Here is a 19,664-nt window from a genome sequence, read left to right on the forward strand (position 1 = left end):
TAAATGTTTTAATTAATATAATTTCAAGCCACAAAGTAATCATTATGCAAGAATTAACATAGCTCCAGACAGGACATGTTAAAAATGAGACGGGATGTAGAAAATGAGTCTGTGAGAAACACTGTGGCAGTGAAAAGAAAAGTCTTGGGGTCAGGTGGCCTGGTGTTGACACTGCCACTATCTAATAAGTACGGCATTACTTCATTTTCCTAAATCATTCTTCAGTCTTCATTACACAGCCCGTTGGGGTATGTGTCTTTCATCAAGAAAGGCAAAGAGGGTTTGAGAAGAAGAAGATGTGCCTCAGCGACAATTGGCTGCCTTTGGTCATGACATTAAAGATTTTTTAGTGCTAGCTGATTCAGTCTCAGATCAATTGTAAAAAATTTCAGAGCCGTATGTTCAGCTTCCTTCCTCAGGAGTTCTCCAACAGTGTGAATGTGTTTCTAGCAGTGTAACTGCAGAATCTAATTCCACTCTCAGAAAAACAACTTCAGACGGCATTTTACCAAATCCAAGCCCAGGAGCTACTCTCTGCAGAGAGACATCTCAGCGTCCTTTCCACTGTTCTGCCCGTTCTGCAAGCTCACACTCTTACTCTCCTTCAGGTTTGCTGTTTCCAGGAAGCCTTCTTTGATTACCAAGAGCCAAAGACACTTCAAATGCTTAATGCGTTCTTTTTCTCCTAAAATAAAGTTTTTTCTTCACTCTGTAACTCATTACATTTTTTGGTTATATTAATTTATTAAGTTGGTCTTCAATTACCTATAAAAATACTTCTCAAATATGTGGAAAAAATATCCCTTTTCACTAGCAGCAATGCCTACTGGGAGGAATGGAAAATAGTGTGTTTAAGGCCAAGCAAGTTGCTGCTTAGGTTGAATGTTAATTGCTTGCTAAAAAAAAAATCACAACTGAAGGGGGCAAAATATGTCACCCTAAAATAGGCCCCTTTGGCCTACTGATTATTTTGAATGAAAGTTACTTAAGAAACAGCAGGTGCAAGAAAGACATGTTGACCCTCCTTTGTCCCCCCCAAAGCAGGAAATAAATTTGCATGTGAAGGTGCCCTGCGCAGAGCAGGACAGAAGGCACCCTTACCGCCAGAGACAGGGACTTCAAGGCCAACACGGCTGTGGAAACAAACCTTGTTGCTTCTTCACTAATTTGCTACCCTAAGCCCAAACCCCTTTGTTTTGTCAATTCTTCACAAATTTATTGTTTCTTTGTCTCAGAAGTATGAAAGTTGCTTGCCTTGGTTACTTTGGGGAGTCTCATATTTTCACAGGCTCCTACATACAAAATTAAATTTGTTTTTCTCCTGTTCATGTCTCTTATGTCAATTTAATTATTAGGCCTGCCAAAGAACCTAGAAAGGAGGAAGGGAAATGTTTTCCTCCCCTATACAACTATTGATATTATTTGAAAAGAAGTTTAATCACATCCGTATATAAATATACATGCATCTGATTCAGCAGTTTCTTTTCTCGTGAGCCCTGCATACCATTTTTTATTTCATTCAATAGAAAACTATTTCCTTTTGACCTCTGATACATGAATACAATAGTAACAACCTGAATGAAAATAAGACTGCACTGGCAATTTTAGCTTGGCGCTGCCCTTTGCATTCAGACCTCTCTGCTCCAGCAATCAGATCCTGAATACATTTCCTGCTGACATTCCCCTTCTCATGCAGACAGGGTAAAAAGCCATCTTAAAATGAAATGGGGAGAAAGCTTGACACACACATAGCAAAACGCTTTTTGCTCCTACATCTCTACACTGGAAAACAAAGAAGCAAACCAAAAAATAAAAAACAAGCAAACAAAACAAGCAGCAGCTGTTGAAGTGACTGCTTGTTCAGACCCGGCGTGCCGGCTCCACAGGCTGAGGGAGAGCTGACTTGCAGAGACTGCCTCCTTGACCAGCTGCTTCACCCACCACCACCTGCTAACTTAAGAAAGCAATTACGTTCAAAACAGTGCTTTCTATAAGTTGTTATCTGAATGCTATGCTAGGATTTACATCTTTAAACGCAAATTTTAAAGTGTTTTTTCCTGTGCTACTCCCATATCAGGCTTCAGCATGCAGTGGTAACGCACTGCCTAACTTTGGCAAGTACACCCATTTTCAGTTTGTATAGTTTGTATTTGTGGCTTCGTGGGAAAGCCCGAGGAAGTGTAAATTCCATTCTTTCGTTTCAGTCTACCTTTCTGCTCTACTGTTCCCTAAATGCACTTTGTGACTTAAATTTAAAAAAAACAACTTCAAAATAAAAAGCTTACTTTTATATAATAATATAAGCAGAAGTAAAAAAGCCCTGAGAAAGACAAAAAGGACCTGAGTTTGTAGAGAGCATTTTGCAAGAGTCATCCCTCCATTCTGCTGCTCCATCCTCCCCACCCAGGGGCTCCTGTGGCCTCTGGGCTTCGCCAGGTGGCAACTCAGCCCTACTCCACGGCCCCTAAGGAGATCTGCCTCAGGCCCTGAGAGGAAGGAGAGCGGAATGGCTATCAGTGGAGTCCCCACTCCTGGTCCTGTTACGCCTCTCAGAGCCCACCTGGTGGCCTGGACTGAGCAGGCAGACCCCTGTGGTGCCCTTACCTTCACAGGCAATGTTGCCGTCTCTGGGCTGCTAGGGAGGGGTATTCTCAATTCCTGCTGAGAACTAATTATTATTATTTTTTTTTGCGGAAGATTAGCCCTGAGCTAACTGCTGTCAATCCTCCTCTTTTTGCCGAGGAGGACTGGCCCTGATCTAACATCCATGCCCATCTTCCTCCAATTTATATGTGGGACGCCTACCACAGCATGGCTTGCCAAGCAGTGCCATGTCCGCACCTGGGACCCGAACCGGCGAACCCCGGGCTGCCAAAGCGGAAAGTGCACACTTAACCGCTGAGCCACTGGGCTGGCCCCTGAGAACAATTTTTAAAACACTGCTACCCCTCTCATTCTTCACACGTTGCTTCTCTAGTTCTCAAAATCATTTCTATAAACCCAGCCTGTATTAGTAGCCAAATTTTTGTCTTTTTTTAAAAACTGAGCCCAGAATTTGTTTTTTAAAAGTCCACAAAGTTCACTTAGAGATCAGTACACATTTTGTTTTCTAGGTGGAAAATTTAAGAAGCGAATTGTCCGGCTCCACCTGTCAAGGAGGTGATCCGACAAAGGTTTGTCATGCACAGCCTCTGGCTCTGGGGGCCCTGGTTATGCCTGTTCCCAGGGCCCCATCTGGCTTGGCCTTGGGTGAGGGCTTTGGCAATAGCCAAGTATAAAATTAACTAACGGGGGCTGGCCTATGGCCGAGTGGTTAAGTTCACGCTCTGCTTCGGCGGCCCAGGGTTTCGCCAGTTCAGATCCTGGGTGCAGACATGGCACCACTGGTCAGGCCATGCTGAGGCGGCGTCCCACTTGGCACAACTAGAAGGACCTACAATTAAAATATACAACTATGTACTGGGGGCATTTGGGGAGAAAAAGCAGGAAAAAAAAAAAAAGATTGGCAACAGTTGTTAGCTCAGGTGCCAATCTTTAAAAAAAGAAATTAACTAACAAAGAAAATCCACCCTGATTGGATTAATGGGATTAAAAAGTGCTGTTCAGCAAAATAGAAAAAACATTGTCCTTTGAAACACAGGGACATGAAGTTAAGTTTCTACATACCCAGGATAAGTCATTTGAGCTGGAGAAATACTGCTACCTGGATAAGGGGCTAAATTTAACTCTGTGGGATAAAAGTCTGTCTCTCACTGAAGTTTTCCTTGTGGAACTCACGTCTAAAACAAAATTTTAGTTTGCTATGACAATACTTTTATACAGGTCATGCTCTTAATTCTTCAGTCTATGTTTTGTTTACACTTCTGATTGTATTTGACTTCCCTAAGTCTTACAAGGTATCCCTCAGAAGCACATTCCCAGAATTCTTCACTACAGCTTGTTTGTCACAGACCTATGGCTCCAAAAAGGACAATGCAGTCATCAGGGGACAGGGTCTGTCTTCTGAGGAAATTTTTTTTTTTGTGAGGAAAATTAGCTCTGAGCTAACATCTGCTGCCAATCCTCCTCTTTTTGCTGAGGACGACTGGCCCTGAGCTAACATCCATGCCCATCTTCCTCTACTTAATATGTGGGATGCCTACCACAGCATGGCTTGCCAAGCAGTGCCATGTCCACACCCGTGATCCGAACTGGTGAAGCCCAGGCCGCCAAAGCACAGTGTGTGAACTTAACCGCTGCGCCACTGGGCCAGGGCCCCCCAAGGAAATTTTTAAAGTAGGATTTGAGGAGGCTTCAAGAGACCTTTGCTCTAAACTATTTACCTACGATCTCCCATGACATTTCATCCCCAAGATTTATTAATTGCTTTTGAGCTTAAAGCAGTTTCACACCTTCTGTGTTACCCGGTCAAACGTCTCTTTAAGTGGGAAAAACCATAAGCTACGATCTTTTTGAGCCTGTCTCGGTGAAGCATTTTCCAACTTGTGGAGTCGGAACATTGAGCGACCGGGCTTTAAGTTCCTCTAGGTCTCAGGTTCCACATGGGCAGAATGAAGGCATGGGGCCACTTTCCAGCTATAAATCTTCCAGGATTCTCCAAGCAGGTGAGAGCTCCTTGAAGCAAGATATATGGAAGAAGACACTGTACTGATCTTTGGGAGGAAAACGTGAACTAGCAGGTGGGGAAGAGGGCACTGATCAGAAATGGGAAACGTAGGCAATGATTTACATATTTCCCAATTTTACCAAAGGTCAGGTCTGGTCAGGGAAGAGACCTACTGTGGAAGTACCCTGCACATTCTTTAGTGTGTGTGTGTGTGTGTGTGTGTGTGAGAGAGAGAGTTGCCCCTCAAGCAGGGACACGAGTGGACAAGTTGCTGAGTGCTCCTGCAAGAAGATTATGTCACGAGTGGAACCACTTGCTAGCCTTCCAATGCATGCTGTGCTAGAGTTCTTAGAGCAAACATCTCTTGGTTTGTATGTGATTTTTTTCTCTAATATTTCTCGGAAAAAAATTTTGGAAACATTTAAAATTTGCACTATAAGTCTATTGAGTAATTTTGAACTAGATATACCTAAAGAACCTCAATAGTTTGCTCCCTGCAAAAAGCCTCATCATCTCAGATCAGGTACTTAAACAAGTTTTTAAAACTCTTACATCAAAAGCATGCAGATTCGTCTAGAAAACAGTAGGAAGAAATCTAACGTAGTTAGACAGAGATAAAGTAGTCTGAGTAAAAATAAAACAAAAACCAAAAACACATACTCCTTTCGATGCTTTGATACCAGAGTGAACCCAGGGAAGGATTGGGCACTAGCAGCCAGCAAACCAACAGATGGTGGGGGTGGGTGGGTCACTTAAAGTCCAAGAAACCAGGAAGGAGGTGATTCATATTGTTTGCATGACAGCTTTCCTTGTGAGGGAAACATATTTGGTTTGCTCCTATCTCACAAGTTCCTGACGTGAAAAAGTACATGACAAGGCTGCAGGCGACATCACTCACACAGGGTGGGCCTCCTCTTCATTGTATGCCCACGCAGAAGTAACAATCAGAACATCAAACGTCCAGTACCGCAGAGGCACTGCCAAATCGGGGTGGAGGCCGTCACTCACACAGGGTGGGCTTCCTCTTCTATGCCCACGCAGAAATAACAATCAGAACATCAAACATCCAGTACCGCAGAGGCACTGCCAAATCGGGGTGGAGGCCGTCCGCATACCGCCGTAAAGCCTCACAGGGGCACAACAGCTGGGTGTTAGCTCAGCTCCCACCTCCTAAATCAAGTGTAACACCTGTCCCCAGCCCTGTTATCAGGCCTTCCAAACCTGGCTGACTTTTGAGCAGACAGCATGGTCTGGTCTATACGTGTGCCAGCCAGCGCAGTAGCCACTCGCCCTGCGTAGCTACAGAGCATGTGAAATGTGGCTAGTCTGCACTGACTTAAGCCCTACGTGTAAAATATACACTAAATTGTGAAGACTTAGTAAGAAAAAAGAATGTAAAATACTTCAATATTTTATACTTATTACACATTGAAATGATAACATTTCGGATATACTGCGTTAAATTAAAAAAATCTCATTACAATTAATTCCACCTGTTTCCTTTAATTTTGAAATGCAGCTACTAGAGAATTTAGAATTACAGATGAGGCTTGCAATGCCTCTCTGTCGGGTAGTGATGGTCTAGACGCCTGGCATCCCCCAATCGAAAAATTCTCTGATTTTAACACCCTTAGGGATCTTCATGAGAGTGAGTTAATCTAATATCCTAATTGGTGTTAATACATCTCTCTCTTCAAAAATAGAGAGTTGGAAGGGACCTTATAGGTTAGTTTACCCAATCCCACCTCATTTTTATAGCCAGAAAACTGAGGCCCAGAGAGAACTATGTAACAACACACCAAGGATAAGACTAAAACGGCCTCCTTAACTCTCGGACTAGTCCTCTCCCTAATTTTACTATTTTATCTCTATAAATATTTGCCCTTTTCCTGCAGACAATACCTTAACCCAAAGCAGTGACCCCTATCAGAGCAGATGTTTCAGGCATAAGGAGGGATTTAAAAAAGACAGGGAGTCATTTCAAGTCACCTGACTGGCTGTTTATTCTGCCTTCTCAGGTATGGCCCTAATTCTTTTCAATCATCTATTTAAAAGGTGATTCAAAGGGTCCTGTTACTAAGCTTCTCCTTCCTCCAAAAGCACACATCATCATTTACAGATTAAAATCCAGAGCTTCTTAGCCCTCTTTCATCATGTTACGCAAAATGCAATTCCAAATGGCAATGCAAGAACTGTCTCGATTATTAGCCACATTGAGTGCCCAGACAATTACTGATCCCAGTTCTTTAGTGTTTGACTCATAACACTCAGCACTCACAAAAGAAAATTCTTAAATTTCCCCAAGAATTCTATTAATCTGGAATGTCTTAGCTTTTCAGATCCAGACACATACCTTTGTGATGTTTTCTGTAGAGATCGCCCTGGATTCCAGGCTAGACCCGGTTACTAAGACCAAGACTTGCACTAATCTTCTCTAAGTAAGTTAATGGGACTTCTCCCTTGCTTTCACTAGGGAGGGAAAAGGTGGTAACTGCTATCCTTGTACTTTCATGAGCAAGGCCACTTAAAAATTAATAGTTTATCATCTTGTTTCTGAGGGGGATTTGCCTGTGACAGTTGGCACTGTATTGAGATATGCCCTTACTCTGCTTCTGTGAGAGGAAAAGTGGTCTGTAATGTGAAAATTACTTATCTGATGTTGACAAATAAAAAATGAACAATCTGAGGAAACAGAGCTAAGATCACAACTAGAGAATTTGTTCAAAAAGAAATACATCAAACCACCCATCCACCCACCATGCAACAAACAACCCAACAATAAAATCGATGGTTTGCAACTAGAAATTTATATTATGTGCACTTCTGGATATGAGCAGTTTTGAGTTTCCCTAATGACGCTGAACAGAATGTGCTCTCATTCTCAAATATGTCAATTTCAGAAGAAATCATGCCATTTTATATGCCACCAAAAACTGAAATTCAGAAAAAGATGCACCATGCCTCAAGAATGTCCTAGATTTTCTAGATTTAAAATATTACGTCCCAAGACATTTATATGTTTTGTTATAGTGGACATTTGTTGTTTCTAAAATTGGATTTCCTAGCCATGTGGCTGGTATGAGTCTGTTCTTAAGCCATAAGCATATGCTACTCCATGTTGAAATTAAGGGGCAAAAGGCAGTGGGCTGCATTCTCGCCCCTTAAGCCAAGGGGACTTGATTCTGCATCTGGGTTACCCCATCAGGGAAGGACTTTCTTTTCCTGCTGGATTGGAACTGAAAACACATATACCTGGAAGGATCCACTTTCTAACCATGAAGGGACAGTTGATTCCAAAGCCCAAGTTCAAAGAGCTAACTAACAAACAAAGCAGCTGTGGCTGGCTGCAGCCTCTGCACCAGGGATGGCAAATTCAAATGCCTTCAGGGCCAGGCCAACAACACAAATGAGCAATAGGGAGTGGTGGGGAGGAGACTGCTTGTCTTCCGTAAATGCGTTAAAATTACAATGAAAACAAAGACAGCCTTGAGTTGGCCAAAGAAAACATGTTGACATTAGGTCTGCTGGCCACATAAAATTCATTCACATGTGCTGGCTGCCAGTCTTCTACCAGCACTACAATCAAGCGCGGGAGCCTCTGTTATGCTGACCCTCAGTGACCCCTCTTCAATAAGCCTCTTACAGCCCAGTCATGTTTTTAAAAGGTTTGGGCTGCTACACAGTCTCCTCTTCCCTACTCAGGTCTCAGAATTAATTACTTAAGCCACTGAAAACATCTTAAATGTTACATTAATAACATCCTGGAGCAAACAGTATCTTCAATTTCTAATTGCTGTTGTGTTTAAAGCTGAAGAAACATAAAGCCAAATTTCTGAGGCCAACCACAGTGTTATCAAGGGAATTTCTTTAAAGGGCTGTTTCTTCAAGGGCTCGGAGTTTCCTGGCCCAGCTCAACCCACGGTGCTTTGACTGGCTGGAACTTTTTAAGTTTTTATTTCCAATACAAACATCCATCTGTCCCACATCTTGATAAATTTCCAAAAGCACCGGAAGCATGGAGATGAATCCAAACATTTTAAAGTGAAATGGGAAGTGAATGATGTAGAAATAAGTTAATTTATAAGGAAGTGAGGCTAGTTCCGATACTGATTTTTTGAAACTGGGAAATGATGATGAGCTTCTTAATGTGAACTTGTGATGCCTAACAACCCTTTCAACAGTGAGACCAGATCCCAAGTGAACTTTCTAACAAAGTAACAGCCACAGCATGGGGCCGGAGTCACTCAAACGCAAACAACTCCCCTCCCCGCTAATTAACCATCAACACAGAAGGAGGCACGAATTTGGTCAATCATAGCCCATTCTGTGTGAGGTTTGCTGCTTTAAGCAAAAGTGAATCTTTTTCTAAGAGGCTAATGCTAAGAGAGATGGAAGTCTTGTTGCTCTCTGTAGACTTAAAAAAAAAAACAAACACAAAAAACCCTTTACCTACTTATTTACCAGAATTTCTAATTATTTACTGTCAGTTAGGGTTTGGGAAATTCTAAAGCATAGAAAGAGCTGTGAATTTGGCCCACCATGAAGGACTGTTCGTACTCAAAAAACAACTTGTAACATAAACAACTGAAACGCATAAAGTTAGGAACCATCCCCGGTGCTTATGTTTACAATGGCTTTATGTTCTAATAAAATAAATGCATTTTTCCTTATGAAGATGTGAAAACTGTAAGAATTGCTCTGAAACCCCAGGGAGGCCCTTGCTGCAGGAATAGGTGAGAAAGCTAATTCCTGCTTGTGAGCCTTCCATGGAGACAAGGGGCAGGATTACAGCTCCCCTTCCTGTCGCTGCCCATGTGGGGTTCCCACTGAACTGCAGGCTCTGTGTTCTCCCCTTCCTGTCAGATTTGTTTTCAGGGGAGCTACTAAGCTTTCTCAGAGAACTGCTTCCTCTGATGTTATCTTTTATACACAATAATAACATTTCATCCATTCAACAAATAGGATGTATTGAGCCCTCAGTCCATGTTCTAGAAGCTGAGGACAGAGTGGTGAACAAAATATACAAAATGGTCAATAACTCTCACACCCCTACTCAAGGAATGAAGTGGCCTGCTCAGGGAATGTTGCTTATAAGGCAAAGAAGTTAGTGCTATGCAAAGACTTCCATGGGCACACAAAGGACAGCAAATTCTGGTGGCTCAAACAATAGTGAAGTGGACCCCACAAGATACACTACTTCAATTTTAAGATAGTGAAAAATAATGATTCACCTTAACAAAAGGATTACTTTTACAAAAACCTTTTAGATAAACATCTATAAAATGAGGCACACTTCTACCTTCGTGGCAGACACAGGTTAATGCAACGTGACAGACCAATCCCAGGTGCTTGACATACTAGCAGATGAGTCTGACTTTAATTAGCCAAGGGTCCTGGAATGCAATCTTAGGGCTCCTTGAGGTGACAATTTGATCAAAACAGGACTTATCCCCACCCAGCTTGGTCTAAGTTCACATCAGAAAATGAAAATGCTGGCTCTTGCTGGATTACATTTTCAGAAAAGGGGCACCACAGCAGATTCAAAGCAGGAAGTGCTTCCAGCAGTGGCAACTTCGCCGTGGTCCTGCAGCCACCCCCACTCCTGGGGACAGGCTCTCAGCCTTCAGAGTCAAGGGTGCAAAGCAAGGTGTCCGGTGCTGGAAGCAGGGACTGAGGTGTTGGGAAGTTTAATTAGCACGTGTGAAACTAGAAGGGCCTACAGCTGAAAGCCCTTTGGAAGTGTGAAGAATTATGGTTGCTTTTTGAGAGCTCCCCTTCCCAAGAATGAACAGGCCTGAGGAAAGAGGAGCTGCTTAGATTTTTTTAGAAAACATTTTTTCAAGTCTTTTGATGGTAAGGCTTCCACAGTTTTTGCTAATAAACTTATACCTTTAATAAAAGAAAGATTTCTCTTCATCTGCCCAGAGCAAGGACTTGCTTGACCATGAAGGAAACTAGAACATAGGTTTGCATTGGATCAAATGTCACGTTTTACAGCATAAATTGTCTAAGTCAGGAAGAGACTTCTTTAAGCTTTCATGAAATCCTGTCTAATTCGACAAGCCAGTGCAGAGCACAGATGGGAAGTGAACTTGAGGTCCCTGCACTGCAAGGCCTCACCGTCCTGCGGGGGAGATGTTATGGGATCCACGATGTAGACACAAAGCATAGTGAAGTCACTTCAACATAAAGCCAGCTGTGGCCAGGACCGGAACAGATTAAACCCAACGAGCAGACTTAGAGAAGGCTTTCCAAAGGAGGGATTTGGGATACATCTTGAAAGATGAACAGGACTTTCAGGAATGAAGATGAGGGGAAGAACATTTGGGGCAGGGAAAGCAGATGAACAAAGGCATAGAGGAGTGTTTGGAGAGAGTGGGCAGAAATGTGACTGACACATGGACTGTCATGGAAAAAGAGCCCAGAACCCAAATCCTCTCAGATTAAGGATTGGGACTTTATTCAGAAGGTAAACTGTGTAGGGAGGTGTAGGGGAAAATAGAGGAATGCCATCATCTGGGTTGAGCCTTAGAAAACCGAGTGTTAGGAGTATGGAGGATGAACTGAAGACACAGTTAGAAGGCAACCACCAGGTTCAGGGGAGACATGAGAAACCTGGGACGTGAGCAGAGGAAGTATAAAAGCAATGCCCACGGTGAGGAAGGGCAGCTGCGAGGCCCAGCAGAGGCAGAGCACCAGGATTCGGCTCCTGATTCCACTCTGAGGGACCGCGTGGACCAGGAGGAGGGTGCTGAGATGGTTCTAAGTTTTAAGCCCAGGCAGGGAACAGGATGGTAAAAGAGGAATGAAGGAGGTGATGGTGGGACGTAAAACAGACTAGAGCTTCAATGAAAAAGCTTAGCTAACGATGGATCCAGCACACCCAACAGAAAAAAAAAGTATGTGAAAACTTACAAAATAATTGATTGTTCATTTTGGACTATATATTATCTACTTTAAAAAAAAGACACTTTAAATGTGTTAAAGTGGCAGCTGAAGACGGAGAGTCAGAGGATCCTGTGGAACTCTGACACTGTCTAATTTTGGAGAAAATTTAGCTAAAGGTAACATTTACTATATACACTCCTTTCAGCTTACTTTAAAATATTCTGTCTTTCCAGAGTTTATGGATCCTCCCCATTCTTTTTAATAACCATACTTGCTATAATATATGGATGTACCACAACTTCATCTCCCAGTTTCCTTCTGAAGGGCAGGAAGGGGCAGAGGACAAATGCATTGGTGTTGCCCAACAGCAACAACGAGCAGGAAGAAGCTGACGCTTCATGTCACCCGAGAGCTCACTTCCTCCACTCTACTTTTTTTGACTCAAACTCTGCTGGAAGAGACGCAGAAACATAGAAAGCAGCTGCTCACCCCAGCATGTCCATCTACTGTTGTTTTCCTTCTGGCAGCAGGCACATGCTATTCCAACCAGCCAGGCTAGTTGCTTTGGAGCACATAAACTGACAGTTATCCTTTGATGTTTGTGTGAAGCTTAAATAGAATCATGAACATGAGGGGTCACCATGACCTGGAGCATGCCCAGAGCTCCCGAGCCAGAGCCAATTCCCACAGTGACAGTAACTGTAAAAAATATGCTTCATGGAAAAATCAGAGAATAACCTGGGTCTAGCCATTTACTACATGTAGGTTCAATATACCTCAAACTCCAGATAGTGATCTTTCAGTTTGTATTCGTCGATCTCCTTGGCTTTAACTTTCTTGTCTGGGGGATACGAGCGATGCTCGGCCAGCTCGGTGGTAATCTGCTTCAGCTTGCTTTCATGAGATTTCAGCTGTTCCTCCTGCAGAAAATTATTAAGCCATTTAGCAGTGAGAAAATAAATCAATAAAAAATTGTAGAGTATTTTAAAAAATCCCTGATGATGGGAATGACTTTAATCCATCACGGCAGTCCAGTGTGCCCTGCCGCCACATCTTACCGACTCTCTCAGGCCAGTGTTCACAGGCACCTGTGCAAAACAGCAACCGAGCCCCCTGGCACAAAAGCAGATGCTTTCAGAGCCCCTTATCAGGGATAACTGTCACCAAGTTGAGACCAGGCCTCCTAAGAGATACTCCAACAGGCAAGGCACCAGCCAAACAAACACCTACTCTGAGGGCCACACAGTTTGGCTTCTCCATGTCAAGTCCACTCAGCAATGCTGCTAGTTACCCCCGTCTCTCATAATGAATGAAGCGCCTATCTGCAAATTTTTACTTTTTTGAGACAAGCAGTGCCACCAAGAAATAGTTCTCTGAAAGCTATCAGATGACATTCTAAGAAATGTAGCCACTATGCTTTTTCCCTCCAAAGTAGAGGTTCTGACTTCCTTCGACTATATCGATCCAAAGTAGTTATTCAATTAAAATGTACCTATAGAGTGACTATTGCCTGAACAGCATTATTACAGGCACTGCGCACCAATGCAAGCTGGCCGATCCTATGTCAAAGAATTTCCATTCTAGGGGCACCATTTATATCACCTGAGCAAAAAACTACCTGACCAGAGACACTATCAAACCCTTTGGCAACATTTTAAAAATAAAACAGAGAGACTGGAATTCCCTTGCATTCCTAAACCGTATGACTACTTTGCTTACTATCCCACTTTCACATGTCAATTATCCACATTCTTGTTGAGTGTAAATTCCATGTGTACAATAAGAAATAAATGGATGAAAGCATATGAAGAGGAACTGATTAAACTAGGTGATAAATACATTTTGTATAATACCAACATAATTTCAAAATATAAAAATTTTATCATAGAGTGAGGGGAATAGTGAAAAAGACTGCCAGAAAGTGAATAATTATGGACACTAAGATTATATAACATTACTGTAAATTAAAAAAAAAGATGTTCAGAAATTATGAGTCACATATAATATCCTAGGGATTTGTTGTAATGCACGTCTTAAAAGTCAAACAAGAAAAAAATCTAAGTCTAAAGCCATCAAAATAGAAAAGAACAATGAAAAGTTTTTACAGAGTACGTGAATGGAAAAATAAACAAGAGAGGTGACAGGAACAAGTAGAGTGAAAGAAAGATGACAAGATTCCTTTTTAAATACCAACTAACTAAAACAAACCAAAACACCTAAAGAAGTACCAGAAAAGTATAGGAAAAAAAAAAAGAAACCTATTTTGAGATTTCAGAAGGAGGTGTACATCTCCAAGCTGTCATTTGTAGACTGATGATACTGAAAGGAAATTAAAAACATTTCAGGTAGCTTTTATTTACAACTTCTCATTCATCTTTCTATTTCTTCCTCCAAGGAGACTACAGACTATGTTATGGACTGAAGGTTTGTCCCTCCAAAATGCCTACGTAGAAATCTAGCGTGGCTGTATTTGTAGCTGGGGCTTCTAAGGAAGGACGTGAAGTTAAAGGAGGTCATGAGTGCAGGGCTCTGATCCGACAGGATTAGGGTCCTTAGAAGAAGAGACACCAGAGAGCTCACTCTGCCTGCCTGCAAATGCTGGAGAAAGGCCACGCAAGGACACAGAGAAAAGGGGGCCATCTGCAACCCAAGGAAAGAGCCCTCACCAGACCCCAGTCCTGCTGGCACCTTGATCAGGGACTTCCAGCCTCCAGAACTGTGAGAAAAATTCATGTCATTTAAGCCACCTAGTATGGGGTATTTTGTTATGGCAGCTGGAGCTGAAAAGAATAATATATTAATAGCTTTATCTTTCAAAGTAATTTTCCTTTGTGTATTTACTGCAACATGTAAATTACTTAACAGAATTTTTGACAAAAGATATTTGGTGACTAGACCACTGCAAAAAATAAAAAATGATGTATTTTTTCTCTTTGTTCAATGAAATGTTTCAGATAGACCAAAGAAGCCATATTGAAGGACATATAAAAAACACTCATGTATCTAACACCCAGTTTAAGAAATAAAATATTATAAGACTTCCTGCATTTATCTACTCGTCTTATTCCTTTTCTGTGCAACTCCTATACAAACATACGTATGCATAGAAACAGAGTGCATTCTATAGGGTTTATACATTACAGGCTTCCTTTCCTGACTTGTTTTTTCACTCAGCATGTTTTTAGGATTTATTCAGATATGTGTTCTAGTTCATTCCTATAACCAATGTATGATATTCTATTATGGGACATACTAAAATTTCGTTGAAGAATATTTAAGGTGTTTTCAGATTTCTTTAGGCTACTATAAATGATGCTACAATGAATTCTTATACATGTTGCCTAGTCAATATGAACAACAACTTTCCTATAATATAATCACCAAGAGGTGGAATTTCTGGGTTTTAGAATATGTACATCTGTAAGATGACACTAAACTGTTTTCCAGTGTTTCTATCAGTTTACATTTCCACAGTAGGCCTGAAAGTGCCCACTGGTCTACATCCTTGCCAAAATCTGATGAGATGCTTGCAAATTTTTGCTGATTTCGTGGGTATGAAATGATATGCCATTGTGATTTTAATTTACCTTTTCCAGATTATGAGTGAGGATGAACATTTTGTCATATGTTTACTGGCTCTCCTCTTCTGGGAACTGGCTGTTGAAATACTGGACCCAGATTTGTGAGGGATAGTGATTTATAATGTATTTTAAGAAAACAAAGTCTTTTCTTTTTTGGTTGATAAAATGATTAGGATCCAAAAACTAATGTTTTTTCAAATAAGATTTTAGATAATTTGGTAAAACAATTTATAGAATTCTCTGTAATTTTGGACTTTGGTTCTGTGTAGGTATTCTTTCAGATGTTTGCTTCTTCCAAAAGATTTATATTTAGGCTTCTCAATCTTAAATATTCAAATGTCTCTCTTTTGTTGACTAAAACTCAATCTCTACTTATTTTAATGAGGAATTTACGCCAGAACAACAATATGCAAAGCATGCTGTATTCGTCACTTTCCTACCAATACCAGGGTTTACCAGGGTTTACTCATTGTTATGCTATGGTTTATAAACCTGACTATTTCTGTAGCAGCATAAAGGGTTAGTCATTTAGGTTATATTTTTATGAAGGAACTAGTCAAAGAAATGTTGAAATTCAATATGCAATGCTTTACTCCTACTTTACTGACTTCATGAAGCAAGAATCAAGGAAGTAATGCCCAAATAAAAGCATTTTTAAATCACATTTCTTAAATCTCTCCATTTTGATGAGTGAAATAAAAACACCAGCGGCTCTTCTGGGCACAGACAGGTAAACCATGCGAATTATTCCAATGCTAGAATCCCATGGTAAAGGATTCATCCAGACATTCCTGACAAAAACTACTGGTCAAAGGGAGGGAAAGGCAACAGCCATGGAGACACGCCCACGCTCAGACTCAGGACAACTATCTCTGGGACAGACGCGAGGCAGACAGACACTAGGAACCTGTGGCTTCTCTCCCTTGGCTTTGCTCTCACGATTCATGAGGGCAGCGTACAAAGCTGTTCTTACGAGACAACACTCACAAAAGGGATTTCAGAGAAGGCAGAGAAACATATCCAACAAAGTTTAAAGAAAGGGAACAGAGACAGGAAATGGCATGTACTCACTGAAGCTGTTTTAAGTTAGGAAGTGATAAGAAGCAGCATTATAATGATAGGTGCAAGAAAAACTATTGGGTTACATGTCAACAGACGTACATTGGTAAAACCTTTCATCATACATACAATGAAACGTTATCTAAAAGGCAAGTTTCAGATCATGTCACTTAAGATTTAATCTTTCCCTACTTATATAGTACTTTGACTTTGAGGGAAATTACATATTTGAAAGCTGACCTCAACTTTCAAAGCTCTTTGTAAACTCCGTCTGTCCTAACGTGCCTTCTCCCGGGACCATGGCTCTCAAACACGTGGGTTGTACTCGGGTCCTTTCTCCAGTGTTCCTCCAGATTTTACAATCTCTTCCTTTTCTGCATCATTATAGCACTTAAATGTCTATACCATACGCTTATTACAAAATATACTCTGACTCTTGTGTGAATTTCATCTCCTTTACTGATTATAAGCTCTTTGAAGACAGAGGAAGGTCATTTTTCCCTTCTCTCAAATCCTCTAGTGCCTAGTACAGTACTGGGCAGAGAAGACAGTATGTGGCCCAGTTTTTGGCATACAGATATTACCTCTCTAACATTAACACATACTTTAAAACTCTCATTAGCTGAGAGCCAAGACAGGTGTCTTAGCTATTTTTATAATGCCCACATACCTAATATAGTCTGATGTATAGGTCTTCAGTAAACAGTAGCTGAATAAATGGATTGTTAAAAAAAAAAAAAGGAAGATTCAGACTGTTTCCTTTGTGCTGTTTTAAAGTAGATGGATGATTTAAAAGGTAATGACATTTCTAGGAATCTGCTAGGCAATTTACAAGTCAAATTCCTAAATACTGCAACCTTATCAGACTCAAACTGTATGGAATTTAGAATAAAGAACATCTGCCTTTGACTCAGTTTGCAGGGGGCTACTGCTGAAAGCACCATCTGAAAGATTTTCTTCCATCATTTCATGTTTAAGACAGTTTTAAAGACTTTAAACAGTGTTTAGTGAGCTTCAGCATAATAACTACAACGTGATTTAATTAATTGGTATATTGAGTACTTAATACATGTTAAATACAGGCCTGTAAGAAATGAATATGAAAAGTGTAGGCACCACCCCAGGCCGTGCCAAGGAGTGTGGCCTGCATCTTGTTGGCAAGGGAGCCGGTTAAGGTGAAGTGACATGATACGAATCATACTTTAGCCAGAATTGTGAAGGATAGTTGGAGAGAAGCAAGATTAGGGAAGAGAGATATGGAGTGGTTACACGAATAGTCTGCCAGAGTTTTCCAAAGTGGGGTGTGCATACCCCAGAAAGATGATCTGTTGGGAAGAAGTTTTAAAACCAGCATTGAGATATAATTCACATACCTCACAACTCACCCATTTAAAGTATACAATTCAGTGCTTTTTTAGTATACTCACGAGGTTGTGCAATCATCACCACAATTAAAATTTATGACATGTTCGTTCCCCTAAAAGAGTCGACCCTTTTGGAAGAGAATCACACGCTATGTTTCTTTTGTGACTGCTTCTTTCAGTTTGCAGAATGTCTTCAAGGTTCGTGCACATTGTAGGATGATCAGTACTTCACTCTCTTTATGGCTGAGTAACATTCCACTATATGGATATACAACATTTTACTCACCCATTCATCAGCTGATGACCATCCCATCTTTGGCTATTCTGAACAAAGCTGCTAGGAACATTTGTGTAAACATTTCTGTGTGGGTGTATGTTTTCATTCTCTTGCTGTCTCAGTGGGAGTGGAATTGCTGGGTCATGTGTTAACTCCATGTTTAATCATCTGATGAACCACCAAACTGTTTTCCAAAGTAGCTGCATCATTTTACATTCCCACCAGCAATGTATGAGAGTTCTAACTTCTGCACATCCTCACCAACACATTATTTTCCTTTAAAGAAAATTTTTTTTTACTTTTATAGCCATCCTAATGACTGTAAAGTGGTATTTCGTGGTTTTGATTTGTATTTCCCTAATTACTAATGATGTTCAGCATTTTTCATGTTGTATTAATAGTAGGACATGGAGTATATTTTATTAAAAAAATACACATATTGGAGGATATCTGCTCAAAAATTTAGTATTGATAAGGTGAAAAAAAGTTAGGAGACCAATGATCTAAGTAAAAGATGACAAAAGTCTGAATTAAGGGATGTACTGGGTGGGATATGGAAGATATTTAAGAAGTAGCAGTGGCAGGATCTGTGACTGAAAGTATGAAACTGAGGGGCTGGGAAGGGTGTGGTTCTAGCCCATGAGGGACAACTACAAGAGTGGCTTCCTCTTCTGAAATCCACCTGCTCCTAATGTTTGCCTGTTGCAGGAGGTCATCAAGAGGACCGAGAACTCGACCCAGGCGGTCAGAGGCTCCTCACCTCCTCCTGTCCTTGGAATGGGCATTCTCCTTGCCTTCCCTGTGCTAGAAGCTGTCTTGTGGCCACTCAACAAACCTCATAAGTAAGTTCCCTTGCTGATTAAACCTGCCCCCTACCCATCTGGAGTGGCCTGCCTCTTTCTTCCACCTCTCCTTGCCCTCTGTGGACAGGGGTCAGTTCCCGACTCACCTGGTCCTTAGCACTACTGCCCTGTGGTCAAATCACAGGACAAAATGAAGGCTGTGAAGCAAGCACAGGCCTTTCCTTTGTTTCAGATAGTGCTCATCCCAAGGTCTGGCCCTCAACAGTTAGCATTTAGTGATCATCCATTGAGTCAAACTTTTACAATAGATTGGCTAGAATTCAAAGGAGAAAATGGGACTAGATATCAGGAAATGGTAACTTCATGAGGTACAGGTCTCCAGAGAAGCAGTGAAAGGGGGTAGAGATTACAGTGCAGCGTCTCTAAGTATGATCTGCACTGCCTGCAGACTCCACACCCGGCACGCCTTAAAAATACCCATATTCTGGGGCTCTGGCCCAGACCTGATCAACCTGGGGGGGCTGGGAAATGTGCATTTTACACAAGTCCCAAATAATTCTTGTGTATATTAAAGTCTGAAAACGACTACTTTGATGAGTAGAAAGGGAGATCCCAAATAGATCCTGAAGAGGGTCAGTCATGAAGTCCTAAGTTTGCAGTGCTACACCAGAAGCAGAAGCAAAACTTAAACTTTCAAACCAGTCTTTCCAGCCCCAGCAGAAGAGGACAAATGTGCTCTGGCAACACTGCCTTGAGAAACAACTAGAGAAGGCGGCTCCTCCCACACGGCAGAGTGGCTCAGAAAGAGCCAAGCTGCACTGACAACAATCAGTTTTAATAATGAAGGCTAATATGTTTTGGAGAGAAGACAAGAATAAATTAAAGAAAGGCTTGTGAATGACAGGGTGGTGAACACTTTGTCTTTAAAAGCACCAATCTTTTAATTGAATGTTTAGTTTCTTCCTAACACTGTTTAACTTTTTTCCAGCAGGGCACTCACATTGTTATAGATGTATTTTGAAAATTGCAATTATCCACGTGTTTCTGGCATTTAGGGGAGTCATAGGCAGGTTGTGGGCACATGGA

At 41.3% G+C, this 19,664-nt stretch overlaps 1 protein-coding gene across 28 annotated transcripts in view; it reads right to left on the reverse strand.

Annotated features, from left to right (window-relative positions):
- Positions 1-19,664, reverse strand: part of PSD3 (pleckstrin and Sec7 domain containing 3) — a 655,493-nt gene that overhangs the window by 16,289 nt on the left and 619,540 nt on the right. For all 28 annotated transcript variants that reach the window (XR_011498768.1, XM_070499774.1, XM_044751008.2 and 25 more), the window contains one exon: positions 12,271-12,414. Coding sequence is in view for 27 of the 28 variants with exons in the window: in XM_070499774.1 (XP_070355875.1) it covers positions 12,271-12,414 (144 nt within the window). In the remaining variant the exon portion in view is untranslated. The remainder of the gene's footprint in view (positions 1-12,270; positions 12,415-19,664) is intronic.

The sequence above is a fragment of the Equus asinus genome, chromosome 27, assembly GCF_041296235.1.
Source record: "Equus asinus isolate D_3611 breed Donkey chromosome 27, EquAss-T2T_v2, whole genome shotgun sequence".
NCBI classification, from domain to species: Eukaryota; Metazoa; Chordata; class Mammalia; order Perissodactyla; family Equidae; genus Equus; species Equus asinus.